The sequence below is a fragment of the Labeo rohita genome, chromosome 15, assembly GCF_022985175.1.
Source record: "Labeo rohita strain BAU-BD-2019 chromosome 15, IGBB_LRoh.1.0, whole genome shotgun sequence".
Taxonomy (NCBI): domain Eukaryota; kingdom Metazoa; phylum Chordata; class Actinopteri; order Cypriniformes; family Cyprinidae; genus Labeo; species Labeo rohita.
Window position 1 is genome coordinate 18556016 of NC_066883.1, and position 17212 is coordinate 18573227.

At 32.3% G+C, this 17212-nt stretch overlaps 1 protein-coding gene across 2 annotated transcripts; it reads right to left on the minus strand.

Moving 5' to 3' along the window:
* Positions 1-303: 303 nt before the first annotated feature.
* Positions 304-17189, minus strand: vmp1 (vacuole membrane protein 1). Of its 2 annotated transcripts, none has more exons than XM_051129983.1 (12): positions 17065-17189; positions 16277-16383; positions 15828-15960; positions 14700-14790; positions 14238-14348; positions 10127-10294; positions 8684-8815; positions 7719-7799; positions 6073-6189; positions 5580-5641; positions 2775-2877; positions 304-1212 (listed from the first exon to the last, which is right to left on the minus strand). In XM_051129983.1, the coding sequence occupies exons 2-12, from the start codon at positions 16353-16355 to the stop codon at positions 1069-1071; spliced, it is 1221 nt and encodes a 406-aa protein (XP_050985940.1). In that variant the 5' UTR covers positions 16356-16383; positions 17065-17189; the 3' UTR covers positions 304-1068. The 2 variants fall into 2 exon arrangements, with proteins under 2 accessions (XP_050985940.1, XP_050985941.1); XM_051129984.1 differs by lacking the exon at positions 17065-17189 and adding an exon at positions 16942-17049.
* Positions 17190-17212: the final 23 nt, after the last annotated feature.

The following is a 17212-nucleotide window of genomic DNA, read 5'->3' on the forward strand; positions in this document are numbered from 1 at the left end:
CTGATGTTGCCATATGACTTACAGCCAACACCAGTCTGATAAGCTACCTGACAGAATGGAACACTGAATGATAACACATTGTACCTGGACACTTCTGAAAGTTTATATATGTGAGTAGACACATAGATAGAACGACAGATAGATAGGTAGGTAGATAGATAAATAGATAGAGATGTTCCACATACCTTCTTTTAGGCCTCATCCTCCAACGTCCATCATCCATTGGTCAGAGTACTTACTTTTCATTATATATATTTTTTTTTTTTCACAGATCAATGTAAAATGCAAATGTAACACAGCAGATGTATTAATCAATTTAATGTCAAACAAATAATGCAACAATAGTTCTGAGAGAAATCATAATTAGCTACACAAACAGCCCAAAATAAGAGGAAAGTATGAATCAACTTATGGTTTTAGTTCAAACGTCAAAGGTCTACATATGCAAATATTACGTCTTAATTTCCTTGGGTTAAAAAGTTACATCCACTAGTTTGTTGGTTTAAGACTGGAGAATAAACATCATGTGCGTATAGTGGAAACGTTATTTTACAAGATGTGCAAACTATTTAAAAACCACGATGATCTGAGTTGATATTGCTATCCTCTTCGAACAGTTAAAGAAATACAAAAATGACATCAATATTGATTAAAAAAGAAACATATCCCTGAAAATTCCAATCACGAAACCTCAGAAAACAGACCCTGCCCATCCATACCTGTATGTTAGAAATTAAATAAATCAATCTATTGATTAAGAACTGTATTCACTTCAATGGAAGCATGACCTCCAAATGTTGCATAAGGCATTGCAACAAATATGACTCCACACAGCCTGTTAGCTAGACTGCCTTGGTTCTGTGAAGACAAAAATCTCTAAATGTTAAATCTGATTTTAAATAGCCGAGCACACTACGGACAAATGAGGAGGGACTCCACGTAACTAAGGGGATCTGAATGAACGTTAACATACAGAAGCGCACACAAATCAGTGCTCATGTAGCAGTTTCAGCTTAAATATTTCGGAGCTTCCAAAACAGGAGCACGAGATGTTTTTCTGTGAGTCCGTCATTTAGTTTTCTCCTCTGAGTACTTCTTCTGCTGGAGACGCTTGGCGTAGCTCTGTGCCATGGAGTTTATGATGGACAGGATAAAATAGCACACCATGACCAGCACCACTTTCTCAAACACCCACGAGAGCCAGCTTTCACCCTGCACAGAAAAAAAGAAAAATCAAATATAAAAATGCATAACTTAAAAAAAAAAAAAAAAAAAAAAAAAAAAAATACTGAATTACTTGATTTTTGGGCCATATTAAATGTCTTTCATTTATTTAGAAAAAAAATCAGATTAAAAAAAAAAAAAAAAAAATAAAAAAAAAAAAATCAGAATTACCTAATTTATGAACCAAACTAAAATTCTTTACATTTTTAGAAACAAAAAACACCATTATAAAAAAAATTATATTATTTTGTTTAAATATTAGTTAAAAAAAAAAAAAAAAAAAAAAAAAAAAAAAAAAAATCACAATTACTTAATGAAGATTTCTGGAAAAAATTTAATTTCTTTACATTTTTAGAATCAAGAAACAACATTGGATAAAAAAAAAAAAATAATTAAATTTGTATAATAGTAGTCATTCATATTTTTTTTAATTTTTTTTTTTTTTTTTAAATCTGAATTACTTGATTTCTAGACCAGGTTAAATTTCTTTACATTTTTAGAATCAAGAAACAGATTACATTTTTTTAATAGTAGTTTTTCATATATTTTTTTTACATATTAAAAAAAAAAAAAAAAAAAAAAAAATATTAGAATTACTTAATGAAGATTTCTGGACCAAATTACATTTCTTCATATTGTTAGAATCAGAAAAAAACATTAGGAAAATGAAATATATTGTTGTTTAATTATTAGATGTTCTTTTTTTTTTTTTTTTTTTTTTTTTTTAAATCAAAAAAATATATTCATTAAAAAAAAATCTGAATTTAATGATTTCTGGACCACTTAAATTTCTTTACATTTTTAGAATGAAGAAACACCATTAAAAAAACAAATATAATTTAGTTTAATTATTTGTTGTTCATACTTTTTTTAAATAAAAATATATCATTATAAAAAAAAAAGATTTCTGAACCAAATTAAACTCATTTACATTTTTAAAATCAAGATACACGTTTAAAAAAATGAAATGTAATATTGTTTAAATACTAGTTCATATTTTTAAAATAAAAAAATATATATATAATTATTACAAAAAAAAAAAAAATCTAAAATTATTTAATGAAGATTTCTGGACCAAAATAAATTTCTTTACATTTGTAGAATCAAGAAACACCATAAATAATAGATAATGGTAGTTTGAATGAAAATCTTTTTTTTTTTTTAATTCGAATTTACTTAAGATTTCTATGACAAATTAAAATTTCTTCACATTTTTATATTCAAGAAACACTATAAGAAGAAGAGAAAAAGTAAAGAATGATGTTGAATTATTAGTTTAATTTAAAAATAATTTAAATTTAAAAAAAAAAAATTAAAACACACAATTACTTAAGATTTACAGAGTTAAGTAGTTTTGGCCCAAATTAAATTTGTCTTTAAGATTTTTAGACTAAAGACATGGGTTTATGTGGTTCTAGTCCATATTGAAACAATAAAATAAAATAAAATGCATGAGAAATAAATTGAATGAGAACAGTAACTTATTTACTTCTTTAAAAAAAAAAAACACTTGAAATAAATAAAATGAGAGGACATTGGCTGATTCTTACTGCTGCTGCTCCATCGCCTGCAGGGTTGTGAAGCTTGGCTCTCTGGGCCTCCAAGTACTCCCTAAAAGGTTTCTGAAGAGATGCTCCAACTCCAGGAATAATACTGTCCGAAAAAATAAAGATATGATTAGCAAAGCCTTACCAGGAAGCGAAGCCGCCAGCAGTCCAACTAGATGCCCAAAAGCCCACAACAGCCTTCCTTCAGTGAAGCCTCCAGCACAATGAGACAGAAGCTCTCAGAGCCCTCACTTATATCAGCCAGGCTTCTGTAGGAACTGCTCTAAAGCAATTAATAAGGAAGTGACTCAATATTGTGTCATCACTGCAATGTAGTAAGAACCGCCCAGTTTGGGTGGGTGTGAATGTCAGTGAAACCAGACCAAACCAAATCATATAGGATCAATTAGAATACTTCTGCACCATATATCTTCAGTTTGACATGCAATTATCATATCTTTATTACATCAAAAAGCACTGAAATACTTACTGAAAGGAACCACAATAGAAAGTCTGAAGAGTCACATGACCTCACCACAAGAAAACTCCCAACAGGCTGATGATTAACAACCTCAAGTTGAAGCAGCACTACAAATTCAAAGGATCTCGCCCAAATCATGTAATGAAACGTGTTCACCGCATTCTCAAATGGTAATTATGAAGCGCTTTCCATGTGGCCTGATTATAAAGCTACAATTGTCATGCCTCATTCAAAGATGAATAGTAGTTTCATTTGTGCTTTTGAGTGCACAACATGGAGACCACATCTCTATTTTTGAGTCACTCTGCTACATCATCTCAATTCTGACTGCATCCCCTGCTAAACTCACAGACATCACCATAAATGGTGAACATTTCTTAGGCTTACTAATAAGTGGCTTCGGCATGTGATGCAAATATAGTGTTGGTGTGTCTCACAGTCACATTTCACCCTAGAATCAACTGAAAAACATTACAAAGATGATAAAGTCTTAACTTCAGGTTTTCAACATGATCTTTAAATGGCAATTAAACATCTTCCCTCCCCCAAGTTTTCACCTTTCAGCTCTAACGTACTTTAAATGTCAATGTCATGCACTGTAAAAAATAAAAAAAACACAATTTGTTGAGTCAGCTTAAAATAATTTGTCACCCTGCTGCCTTAAAATTTTAAGTTCAGTCAACTAAAATAAGTTTAGTCAACTTGAAATGTTAAGTTGTACTAAGTAACAACTTAGATATTTGTGTTTGCTAAACTTAACAGATGGGTAAGTAACCCAGCTGCCTTAAAATTTTAAGTTGATTCAACTCAAATATATAAATAATAAATTTTGAGTATAAAAAATTACATTTTGAGTTACAAATTATTTTAAGTTGACTCAACAAATTGTGTTTTATAGTGTGACAGGGTGAAAAAAAAAAATCTTAATGGTCTTAAAAATATGAACAGTTCACACAATTTCTTCCTCCGTTATGATTTTGGAGTCAAATGCAACCTGGACAGATTCAGCTGTTCACGTGTGCTACATTGCAGTGTAGAGGAACAGAAACTATATACGTTTCTATAGATGATTCAGACTAAACAATAATAAGAATGTGACTGTGTGAGAGGGGTTTTCATGCAAGCATTAAAATAAGCTGTCCACAGTTCAACGAACCCTGCAAGATCCTTTTTTTGGTTTCCTTTTGCGCATTTATATGTCAGAATGTCACTTCTTTCTTATAGGAAAAGAAATTCATCTTTATTTCATCTGTACACTACCCCTTTATGAGGTACTTATGAAGATATGCTCAAAAAGGCTGGATTTAGCTGCCGTAAAAACAGTCATGTTGTATGCCGATTTGGTGCTTTTCTGATTATCAATAAAATAAAATAAAATAAAATAAAATAAAATAAAATAAAGCTGATTTGGTGCATTTCTGATTATCAATTAATTAATAAATAAAATAAGATAAAACAATAAGTCAATTTGCTGCATTTCTGATTATTAATGAACAACAACACAAAAATAAAAAATAAAATAAAATAATAAAATAACATACTGATTTGATGCATTTCTGATTATCAGTGATTAAAAAAATAAAATAAAATAAAGCTGACTTGGTGCATTTCAGATTATCAATGAATACAAAAAAAGAAATAAAATAATATGCTGATTTGGTGCTTTTCTGGTTATCAATAAAATAAAACAAAACAAAGCTGATTTGTTGCATTTCTGATTATCAATTAATTAAAAAATAAATAAAATAAAATAATAAAATAAAATAACCTAATTTGCTGCATTTCCGATTATCAATGAACAAAAAAAAAAAAAAAGAAAAAAAATAAAATAAAATATGCTGATTTGGTGCATTTCTGATTATCAATGAATAAAAAAATAAATAAAATAAAATAAAGCCGATTTGCTGCATTTCAGATTATCAATGAATAAATAAAATAAAATAAAATACAATACAATAAGCTGATTTAGTGCATTTCTGAATATCAATGAATAATAAAAAAAAAAAAAAAGGAATAAATTAAAATAAGCTGATTTGGTCAATTTCTGATATAATAAAATAAATAAAATAAAATAAAACAAACCTGCTATTTTTACCCTTCTTTATTTTTTTCTTTATTCACTGTGCATAATTAATTAATAAAAATGTATCCTTGCATAAAAAGCATTTTAAATTCCCACTCCTCAAGCCAAAAGCAAACAAATCCATTTTCAGAATGTGCACAACTTCTATAATTTCATGTGTTTTTGATTCATGTGGTTCTTGTTTATTCGCTATAATGTTTACACAGGGTGTCCATTTTCACCTCACGCTAGTGTCGTTACTCACCCGATCAGAGAGACCATCTGTTCCACTATGTGCTTGCTGAATGTTATGATAACAAACAGTTTCTGTAGAGAAGCAAAAAGTAGATAAACATTGTCAGACAATGAATCAACGGCATGTTCCTCAAGGCGGCGGCTGCATGCAGCAGATCTTGTTTTGTGGAGGGCAGACAGTGTCTTTTAGTAGACAGTGAGACAATAACTCTGTGATGAGACATGTGACACCCGGTGAGATCACCGACTCGCTCACGCTCATGATTTGATCATACGGTTGAAATAAGCAGATTTGAAGACATCAGAAGCACCGCTGTCTAGAATCTGCTGAGTCAACGTTTAAAACTCATGCAAAGGTGTGTCTTTGATGATCTAATGGCACCGGTCAACTGAAAAATTACTTTGAGATTTATAGGCATCAACACATTGGGTATGACTCGCTCAAAAACAAAACACTTCTGTTTTTGTTTAACAAATGTGTAGCAGACATATTCTATGCATACCTGAATGTGCATCTTAATAATGGCCTTTCCGATGAGAGTCGCTCCAAAGAAGGTCCAAAATGGAATCAGGAAATGACCGCAGGTGATTCCAGCCAGGTCAAACAAAGGATTTGGGATCTGAGACACATTAAAAGCAGTTGTAAGCACTGGAAGATGATATACTGGAAACTATGCTACTGCAAACCACTGTAATTATAAAATAAACAAAACTAAAGATATTTTATTAAAAAAAAAAATTACAGACATACTTATTCAAGAGACATACTGTATTAATGGCTCCTTAAAGATATTTTATATTTATCAGCCAAGTTTATAATATACACAGCTGTTCAAAAGTTTAGGATCATTAAGACTTTTAATGTTTTTTTAAAGAAGTCTTTTCTGCTCATCAAGGCTGTTCATTTGATTAAAAATACAGAAAAAAAAACTAATATTGTGAAATATATTTGCAATTTAAAAAAGTGGTTATCTTTTAATATACTTTAAAATCAAATTTATTTCTGTGATGCAAAGCTGAATTTTCACCCGCCATTATTCCAGTCTTCAGTGTCACATGGTCTTTCAGCAATCATTTTAATATGCCGATTTATTATCAGTGTTGAAAACCGTTGTGCTGCTTAATATTTTTGGAACCTGTGCTACTTTTTTTCAGGATTCTTTGATGAATAAAAGTTCAAAAGAACAGCATTTATTCGAAATGGAGTTTTTGCTATCAATTTTTATCAATTTAACACATCCTTGCTAAATAAAAGTATTCATTTCTTTCAAACGAAAAAGGAAAGATAAATAAATGTACTGACCCCAAACTAGTAACAGTATTGTATATTGTTATAAAATATTTCTAGTTTAAATAAATGCTGTTCTCTTTAGGATTTTATTCAAAGAATCCAGAAAAAAAGTATCACAGGTTGCAAAAAAAATAAATAAAAAAATTACGCAGCACAAGTGTTTCCAACACTGATGATAAATCAGCTTATTAGAATGATTTCTGAAGGATCATGTGACACTGCAGACCAGAGCAATGATGCTGAAAATTCAGATTTGCATCACAGGAATAAATTATATTGTGAAGTATATTAAATTAGAAAACCACTATTTTAAATTGCAATTATATTATTGAATTTTTCTGTATTATTGATCAAATATACACAGCCTTGAAGATCAGAAAAGTCTTATTTTAAGACACATTAAAAATCTTATTAAAATCTATTATTATTATTATTATTATTATTATATTATTAATATAAATAAAATATATTATTTTATATAAGTAATAAAGATAATATATAGATATTTCCTTAATTATTTATTCAATAATTTTGTTAGCATATGCTAAAAATGCATAATAGAGGTAACTGCAATTTACCAGATAACTGACTTATGATTTTTTTTTTCCTCCAAATTCTGACTTTGCATCTCACAATTGTTTTGTTTTCAACATGAACTAAAGTTACTTGCAAGACCATATCTCACGATTCAGACTTTTCTTCTCAGAATTTAAAGTTTATTGCAATTCTGCATTAATATCTCACGATTCTGCTTTAATATCTCAGAATTGTGGGAAAAAAAAAAAAAAAAAAAAAAAATCAGAAATATCAGATTAAAAAACAAAGAAAAAAAAAAAGTAGTAAAAGAAAGTTACTTACGGAGGCACACGCTAAAATTCCAAAAAATCCCACTTTCTGCACCATGTTTTGCACTGCAAGCTTGGCTCTGGAGGCAAAATCCTGTAAGAAATTTGACAATTTTAATATTTTTTGTTAGGTAAAAAAAATAAATAATAATAATTATAAATATTATTATATTTAATAATGTTCTTAGGATTGAGTAATCTACATGACTTTTTAATATTGCTATATAAAACAGACTTTATATTAAATGAAACAGTTTATTTAAAATCTAAAATGATATAAAAACAAAACTTTATAACTATTTGTATATTAAAATACAAATATCATTACTTTAATGCACTAGAATTATTTTAATTTTAATAGAATCATTTATAAAGTAAACTTTCAGTTACTCTACAATACTAAAAGGCAAAGTTACAAAGAAAAATGTCAATATTATGCAGAAAAGATAACTTGTTTTTTAAATAATTATTTTAAACAATCACTTTTGTGTGCAACTGAGAAAAAAAATTAAAAAGGGCGATATTTAGCCGATTAATCACTAAATTTTGAGGTGCAAGGCACCATATTAAAGCCCTCCAATTAAAAACCTTTGTGTGAAGACGCAGACCATGTGGGGTCCACTTAGACACTAAGAGGTCGTGATTAAAGGGAAGCTCTGCTTCTGAGTCACCCGCTGCTCAAAGGGCTTACTGGAAGTCAGGGGAGAGCCCTTCCAAGAAATCATGTGACCCACATAAGTGAACCACAATAGTGAGGACTCATGGGAATACGACACTGGGGCGCCTCCCACTAACAGGATACAGTATCTGCTGCATCATGGGGGGCATCACTGTCAGCTTCATAAAGGCATGACCGCTGGAAGGAAATGGTTAGTTAAGCTCATCTACCGGAGCTCTTGATGATGATCAAAAGGAACTGTTGCCTGTATGAAGGTGAAGGTTCAGACATGGGGGTGCAGTATGAGATGAGATGCAGACCTGTGCGCTCTGTGCCTGCTCCAGCATCTCCTCGAATTCCTCATAATCTTCATCATCAGGATCTGCTCCTGACAGCCGTGCCGCCCGTGCCATGAAGTAAGGAGGCAGCTCTCCAATAGCCGTGCCCGCACCCTGCAAACACAGTCACAAATGATGAGCCTAACAGGGACAATGTGTGATTCATCGTAAACAACAGCTTCTGAGCTTCGCAAGTCTTTACAAACAAAGCATTATTAAGTTGGGATGGTCACACTAGGTTTTTAGTGTCTTTTGCATACATGCAAAAGACTATCATAGGTAATCATCATGCAGGACTGAAATATGAATTCATATGGCAAAAGATGTTCATAGCATGACAGACTGCATAAACAGAAATTTTAATGAATGCGAACTTATGCTAAAATTCATTGCAGCGACTTTTTAATCTACGTTAACAAAATTACTTAATTTATTTACTTATTATAAAGTTCTAAAATTACATATTTTATTTACATTTATTTATTATATATTATGATAATAATTATATTTTATTATATAAAATAGGACATATGTAAAACTATACATTTTATTTAGAACAATATAATTATATGAATATAATATATTAAGTCTATCTAAAATTCTATATTTTATTTATATGAATATATTTTATTATTATTATTATTATTATTATTATTATTATTATTATTAAGGATATATCTAAAGAAATTTTTATTTAAAAGCCACTGCAATGCATTTTTAGCATGTTAGCAAAAGTATTTAATACATAATTAAGGTTATATCTAAAATTACATATTTTTTATTATATATATATATATATATATATATATATATAATTTTTTTTCTACATTTTCAAAATAATGAAACATCCATTCTTATTATTATGAACATTTGAATACATTACAACCATATTTGCTATATATTCTGCTATACATTATAAAATAAAACACTTTTTAAAAAAAATACATTTAAATTATTATACATATGTGACCCTGGACCACAAAACCAGTTATAAGGGTCCATTTTTGGAAATATAAAAAATATAAAAAATAAAAATATTAAGAAAATCAAACTTTAAAGTTCTTAGCAATGCATATTACTAATCAAATTAAGTTTTGATATATATACAAAATTTACAAAATATCTTCATGGAACATGATCTTTACTTAATATCCTAATGATTTCTGGCATAAAAGAAAAATCGATACCTGTGCTACTTAAGACTGGTTTTGTGGTCCATGAACACATATTTCAATAAATATTTTTAATTTAATGCAATTTTTTTTTTTTAACCCAGCAGGTGACATTGTACTTGTTGCAGGGTCTGAAAAATGTCCACAGAACTAGTGCGACCGCTTTTTACATTTGGCGAGACTGAGTTTTGACTTTCCAGAGTGCCTTAAGTGAGCAGCTTTAGCGGAAAGACTGCGCTGTGAAAACACTCACCCACATGCAGGCCTCTAGCCGAACCTTCGACATGATGGTCCATAACGAGATGCTCTCCTGCAGGGCCTCCTCCTCCGGACACATGATCTGGGCTGGGTAGGGAGGCTCGGGGAAATTCACAGAGCCACATTCATATGCAGCCAGGGTGACAGAAGCTATGTGTGGACCCTGGAGGAAATGATGCAATCACATGTTTACAGACTGAAATAATACTTCACGTGAGTATGGACATTTCTTTTCCATGAGCGCTGTCACATGCACAGCATGATACATTTCTAAGACTAATACCTCACAAGTAAAATAAACAATTGTTCGTTGATCAAGTGCGCAAATGTACCACAAAAGCACTTGTGGTTCAATGCAACGGCAAAAGCTTATGACATCAATGCAACGCGATGGAAAAACCGCAACACCTACTAAATGACAATTCATTTGCTAAGTGAAAACAGACACTGATGTCATTCATTCCCACAATCGGTCAGTCCGTGGGAGATTATATGTGGGAGAGGAGACTGGACGATATACCATGTCTAGCATATCTAACCTCTGATTAACCCTGCTTAACCAAGGGAGGCACGAATGACTCAGGTGGTACCATTTAGTGGACAGATCCATCCTTAATCTAAAAGAAAATATTATACAGATGCGACGCAGACAACCTTTATTTTCCCCACTTCAAACGATGGTTTATTATGACCTTAAAACAACAAGACAACCCAATCCTGCACTAAAAAGCCTGTTAAAACTAAACCCAGTCTAAATATTGATATTAGTCTTAGGTTACTCCGAAGATTGTTGGGATCTGTACAGGCGGAGGTGATGTTAGTTAGTCAGGACCACTTTTTAGCCACTTCATAGTGAGAATGAGCTCATGGCGGTGTCACAGCAAACAGCCTCATACAGCAACTGTTTTATCTGCTTACTCATTGCAATTGAGTTTATTTCTCAGGCACTGAAACCTGACACAAACCACTTCCCAAACGCAATCAGTAGATGCAGATGATAAGAACCTGCTAGTTTTGACAGGCTGGTTTCTTAATATTAGGCGTTTCCTTATATGTAAAGTTATTGTCTTTCAAAAGAAAGAGTCGATTCCGAGTCATGTAAATGAGTCGTTTTAAAATTAATCTTAGAGAAGTTCACTTCCAGAACAACAATTTACAGATAATGTACTCATCCCATTGTCATCCAAGATGTTCATGTTTTCATTTCTTCACTCGTAAAGAAATTATGTTTTTTGAGGAAACATTTCAGGGATGTTCTCCATATAGTGGACTTCAATGGTGCCTACGAGTTTCAACGTCCAAAATGCAGTTTCAATGCAGCTTAAAAGGGCTCTAAATGATCCCAGTCGAGGAATAAGAGGTTTATCTAGTGACATGATTGATCATTTTCTTAAAAAAAAAAAAAAATTATATACTTTCAAACCTCAAATGCTCGTCTTGTCTAGCTCTGCGATGCATATGCGTACTCTGTGTAATCCGGGTCAATACATTTAGGGTACGTCCACAAACTCCCATCTCATTTTCTTCTCCAACTTCAAAGTCAACCTACATCGCCGTTTCACCTTTTTTTGTAAAGGGCGTTTGATATTCTTTGCATTTTCACTTTGTAAACACTGGTTCGGTACTTCTGCAGTGATGTAGGACCATTTTGAAGTTGGAGGAGAAAATGAGATGGGAGTTTTTCGACACACCCTAACTGTAGTGACCTGAATTACACAGTATGCATGCACATAGCAGAGCTAGACGAGACGAGCATTTGAGTTTAAGTATATACATTTACTATTGCTTTTAGAAAATGACCAATCGTTTCACACCATTGAAGTCCACGATATGGAGATAATAATTCCTAAAATGTTTTCCTCAAAAAAATATTTCTTTACGACTAAAGAAAAAAAGGCATTAACATCTTGGATGACAATGAGGCAAGTACATCATCTGTAAATTTTTGTCCTGGACGTGAACTTCTCCTTTAAGCTGTTTCAAGTTGACATCAACATGAAACATAAGCATTTTGCCTGCAAAAAACTCCCATCTCATTTTCTCCTCCAACTTTAAAAATCATCCTACATCGCTGCAGAAGTACCCATCCAGTGTTTACAAAGTGAACGTGCAAGGAGGGTTAAACACCCTTTACAAAAAAAGGCCGAAAAACAGCAATGTAGGACAAATTTTGGAGTTGGAGGAAAAAATTAAATGAGAATTTTTCGACATACCCTAACTGTCTTGAAACAGAGTGCAGAGTACGCATGCGCATCGCAGAGCTAGACAATACAAGCAGTTGTGGTTAAAAAGTATATATATATATATATATATATATATATATATATATATATATATATATATATATATATATATATATATATATATATATATATATATATATTATACACACACACACATTTACATTTTATTCTGAAAATAAGTCATCTTTTAAAAATTGTTGCTCTCATGTATCATGCTAAATTTAGTTGTGTGTGTCTTTTTCGCTTTGCGCAGCTTGTAGGTCTCTGGCTAACCGGCTAATAGCAATATCTGTACACTCGCAATTGTCTAGAAATGTGTCGATGAATAGTGGATGTTTGTCATTGTTATTACTTGTTTATTTGGTGTTATGATAAAGAATAGAGCAATACGTTGGTGTACAAGCTCCACAGCTTTATCAATGTTTCTGCTTTGGGCTAACGCATATGCAATGGCTGTTTGGGTGTTTAATGTAATGGTGCTGGCTGTTCGGTTTCCGACATGTGCTGCACGCATAGACCAAGCACAACAGACCAGTTCATCGGACCAAACACCACAGATTAACTTCACGCAAAGGAGGAAATGAATCACTGAGTGAACCGTTTGGGAGCAAATAAGGTAAAAAAAAAAAATAAATAAATGCACGTTATAAGACAACAAAAGTGTTTTTGACTTGGCATGCATGTTAACCTGTTGTTGTGGACTCCCAAAACCAAAATATGAACCTTTCATAATCCATAATAGGGTCACTTTAAAACAGGACTTTGATGCCAAGGAAATGTTTTTCAAGGAAAAGTTTTATTCCGCAAGATTGCATTAAATTGATCAAAAGCGAGAATCAAGGCATTAATAATTCAAGTTAATTTAAAGTATTTTAAATTAATGCTGTTCTTGTGAACTTTCTACTAATTAAGAATCCTTAAACAAAAGTATCAGTTCTCCACAAAAATATTAAGCAGCACAACCGTTTCCAATACTGATAATTAAAAATAATTTTTTTAATACTACTTTAGTTTTTTTTTGTGCACAAAAAGTACTCTCGTAGCGTATTACGGTTGAACCACTGATGTCACATGGATTATTTTAATGATGTTCTTACTACCTTTCTGGGCCTTAAACGTTTCAGTTGTGTTGCCGTCTATGCAGGGTCAGAAAGCTCTTGAATTTAATAAAAAATATCTTAATTTATTTTCTAAAGATGAATGAAGGTCTTACAGGTTTGGTACAACGAGAGTAATTAATAACAGAATTTTCATTTTTGGGTGAACTATCCCTTAAAGTGTATATCCCCCCCATCCAAAGTTTTGTTACATTGTATAAAAGACAAAAATAGAGCTTGACATGTGAAAAACGCTCATCTGGTGGTGAAACGTTGTGCGTATTTGCACTTTCACATCCCATTCTTTCACAATGCCACCCATGGAACACAAACCGAGCACAAAGTACTACAGTTCTCTGGTGACAAAGGAGGGGCGTGACTTTCACCACAGCTAGTGGAAGTGGACACTCTTGACAACCGTCTCGCAGCTCAATCTGAGTCAGTGGAAACTGGTGAAAGGTTCTGATTACGAGATCTGCTGCAGAGAAGCCGAGGAGCACATGCTCTCACTGTCACACTATTAATATACTTCAGTGGAACATTGAGCACACATACTCTTCCTTTTTGACAGAGGGCCACATTGGGCCCCTGACAGTTAATTTAGGGGAATACCTGTCTGTACTATATGAAAAGACCCCATGAGATGTGTTTCAGAACATGTTTGTAACCACTGAGCTCATAGATGCTTGTGGACTCCAAAAAGTTGATAAACTTTTGACACACGTATACATACATACAGACAGCAGTCCAGTATAAGAATTCTCACCAGGTACAGAAGGAAAGTGTGCAGTCCAGTGCCAAGACCGACTGAAGACAAAATACCCAGGCCTACCCAGTAGGCACACCACAGGAACTTGTTCTCCAGATACTGTACATACTATAAACAAAACAGTGTAAGTTTATTAAGAATCAAGATGTTTCAGAGTAGTAATTTCTTTAGTAGAAACTATATGACTACCATATAGAAGCTTGACCTTAAAAGGATAGTTCACCCAAAAATGGAAATCACCCCATGATTTACTCACCCTCAATCTATCCTATGTGTATATGACTTTTTTGTTCCAGACTAATATACATCTAGGATGGTTCGAGGGCGAGTAAACCAAAGAGGGAATTTTCATTTTTGGGTAAACTATCCCTTTAAGAAATATTAGAATAATTCAATTACATTATTAATACAATAATTCTACCTACAAAATAGAGATAAAGAAAAAGCCCCTGAGCTCACCTGTTGATGTGATCCTTCTATTGAGTAAGCCATCGAGAAAAGTGAAAAAAGGACTATGGCCAAAAATACCACACCTCTTCTCTGCCAAAGCCTGTAAAATTGAAAAAAGTGGATTTAATAATAACTATGACATTAAAGGAGTTAAGCCCAATTAGCCCTACAGTTCAAAGGTTTGGAATCAGAAGATTTTTAAAGTTATTTTATTAAATATTTTTTTTATTATTAATTTATTAAATTAGGTCTCTTGTGCTAATCAAGGCTGCATTTATAGTAATAACAGTCATTTTACTATTATATATTATTGCAATTTAAAATACTACTATTTCAGCATATTTTAAAATGTAATTTATTCCTGTGATGCAAAGTTAAATTTTCAGCATCACTACTCCAGTCTTCAGTGTCACATGATCCTTCAGAAATCATACTAATGTGCTGATTTTACGCTCAAGAAACATTATCATCAATGTCTAAAACAGCTGTGCTGCGTCATATTTAATGGATACTGTAATACACTTTTTTCAGGATTCTTTGATGAATAGAACATGTAAAAGAATAAAATTTATTTAAAAATAGAAATCTTTTGTAACACTATAAATATATTTAGTGTCATTTTTGATCAACTTAAAGCATCCTATATTTATTTTTTTTTGTTGTTGAAAGAAATTAATACTTTTATTTACTATATCTAATTTCAAACTTTTGAACGGTGGATTAAATGCATTCAGTTCCCTCAGAAAAGACCATGAATCTACCACTTGGTGACATTTCACTTTTTAAGCATCGACAGGAATTTAATTTCACAATACAAGGACAGGTGCAAATAATTTGACAAAATTTCCCATAAACTATATGAAGAGTTCAAATGCAAAACCAGCTAAAAGTCATCTCGGTCAAAAACGAGAGAATGATACTGAGTGAATGCTCTCGACACATATTACACATACATCTAATACTTTTTCTTCAAATTGCCTCAGCCCAATCAGAAGTACCGGTACTTACATAGAAACCTCTATATCTGAGCCTAATAAAAATGCATTTTTTAAAGAAAGACGTCAGATGGATTTAGCTGGTTTTGCATCTGAACTCTTCATATATAAAAGACTGTACAATAAACATTTGATCACTTACTTCCACGTCCATTCTTTCAGGGTAATAAGGGTTTCTATGAAGAAATACTGTAGTGTGGTAAAAGGCCTCTTCCACAGCACTAAAGAGAGACGCTCTTCCCTGTCCTGCTGCTTTCGCTCTCTCAGAGATGAATCTGTGGGTACAATTCACAAGCTTTAAAACAACATGCAGGTGAGCAAGTGATGCAGTGCAAAATTTCTCCATATCTGTTCTGATGAAGAAACATGTATATCTTGTATGGCCTGAGGGTGAGTAAACATTAAGCAAATTTTAATTTTTGAATAAATTATTCCCTAACGATCAGTGAAGATAAATCAATCTATTAGTGACTAGAGACTGTCCGTTTATCTCCACAGGATGTTTTATCTCTGGTCCTGACCCTTGATCAGCTCAGCTGAGGGTTACACGGTGGCTGCCAACAGGTAATTGATTAAATCAGCTTAACAAACCTGTAGAACTCCCATTCTGCTTGTCTTTAGGTCCTAGTCTTTTCTGTGGTTGTTCACATTCTGCTCCATTTGCAGCCATCTCCCACTACTGTTTACAGTTCAGACACCTGCAGACACACAAAACAAACTTTGTAATGCCATCATAAACGACAGCAGTTAAAACATTACTCACTGAGTTTTTGGCAAGTTTCCTTAAGTCAAACTTTGGAAATGATGATCATTTTAAGTTTGACATCTCAAGGAAACCTTGAGAGGATTAGTAGTTAATCTTTGGGAAAGAAATACTATTATATATTTAAAAAAAAAAAAAATATATATATATATATATATAAATAAATCACAAAGACCATTACAATTAATAACACTGACAAATAAACAGGGATATTACGTATTATATGACCAGTATATTCATTTAATTCCTTCACAGGACTGATCACCTGTATAGGTTGTACTAGGACCTTTAACTAGCACTTAAGCTAACCTAACTAAGCTACAACTTCATATCAGAAGATAAACCAACTGACTAGGTGGGGTTATAATTACTTATTTTAAATAAACAAACACCATTTTCAAACTCCATTTACAGGTTATATTCATTTCAAACAGCCCATGTGGGTCATGAACCGGCAAGAATTAGCTGTCTAGGTTAGCTTTGAGTCCCTTACCGCTGTTTATATTTGATTTCAGACACAGCGTCGATTACACAATGATGTTTACATACTTTTAGGTTAAAACGAGTGAAAAGTATCATAACAGAGGTAAGGTAAAGTGAAGGGACACAGACATACCTGCAACCACTCTTCCGTCCTGACAGCAACAATAAGCGACAACAACGGCCACAGGAAATGACTCACGTTCAGCTGTAGAGCAGTGCCGCTATTTCAAAATAAAAGTCTACGTGAGAACGACTGTCTGGTGCCTGGAATGCGTTTTAGT

Bases quoted from the DNA above. Each gene is read 5' to 3' on its own strand.
- vmp1 (XM_051129983.1), bottom strand. From the start codon at position 16,355: ATGGCTGCAAATGGAGCAGAATGTGAACAACCACAGAAAAGACTAGGA. The intron at 7,800-8,683 runs GTCTGCATCTCA...AATTTCTTACAG, and splicing joins AGCAGGCACAGAGCGCACAG to GATTTTGCCTCCAGAGCCAA. The intron at 5,642-6,072 runs GTATGCATAGAA...GCTTCTCTACAG, and splicing joins TTATTAAGATGCACATTCAG to AAACTGTTTGTTATCATAAC.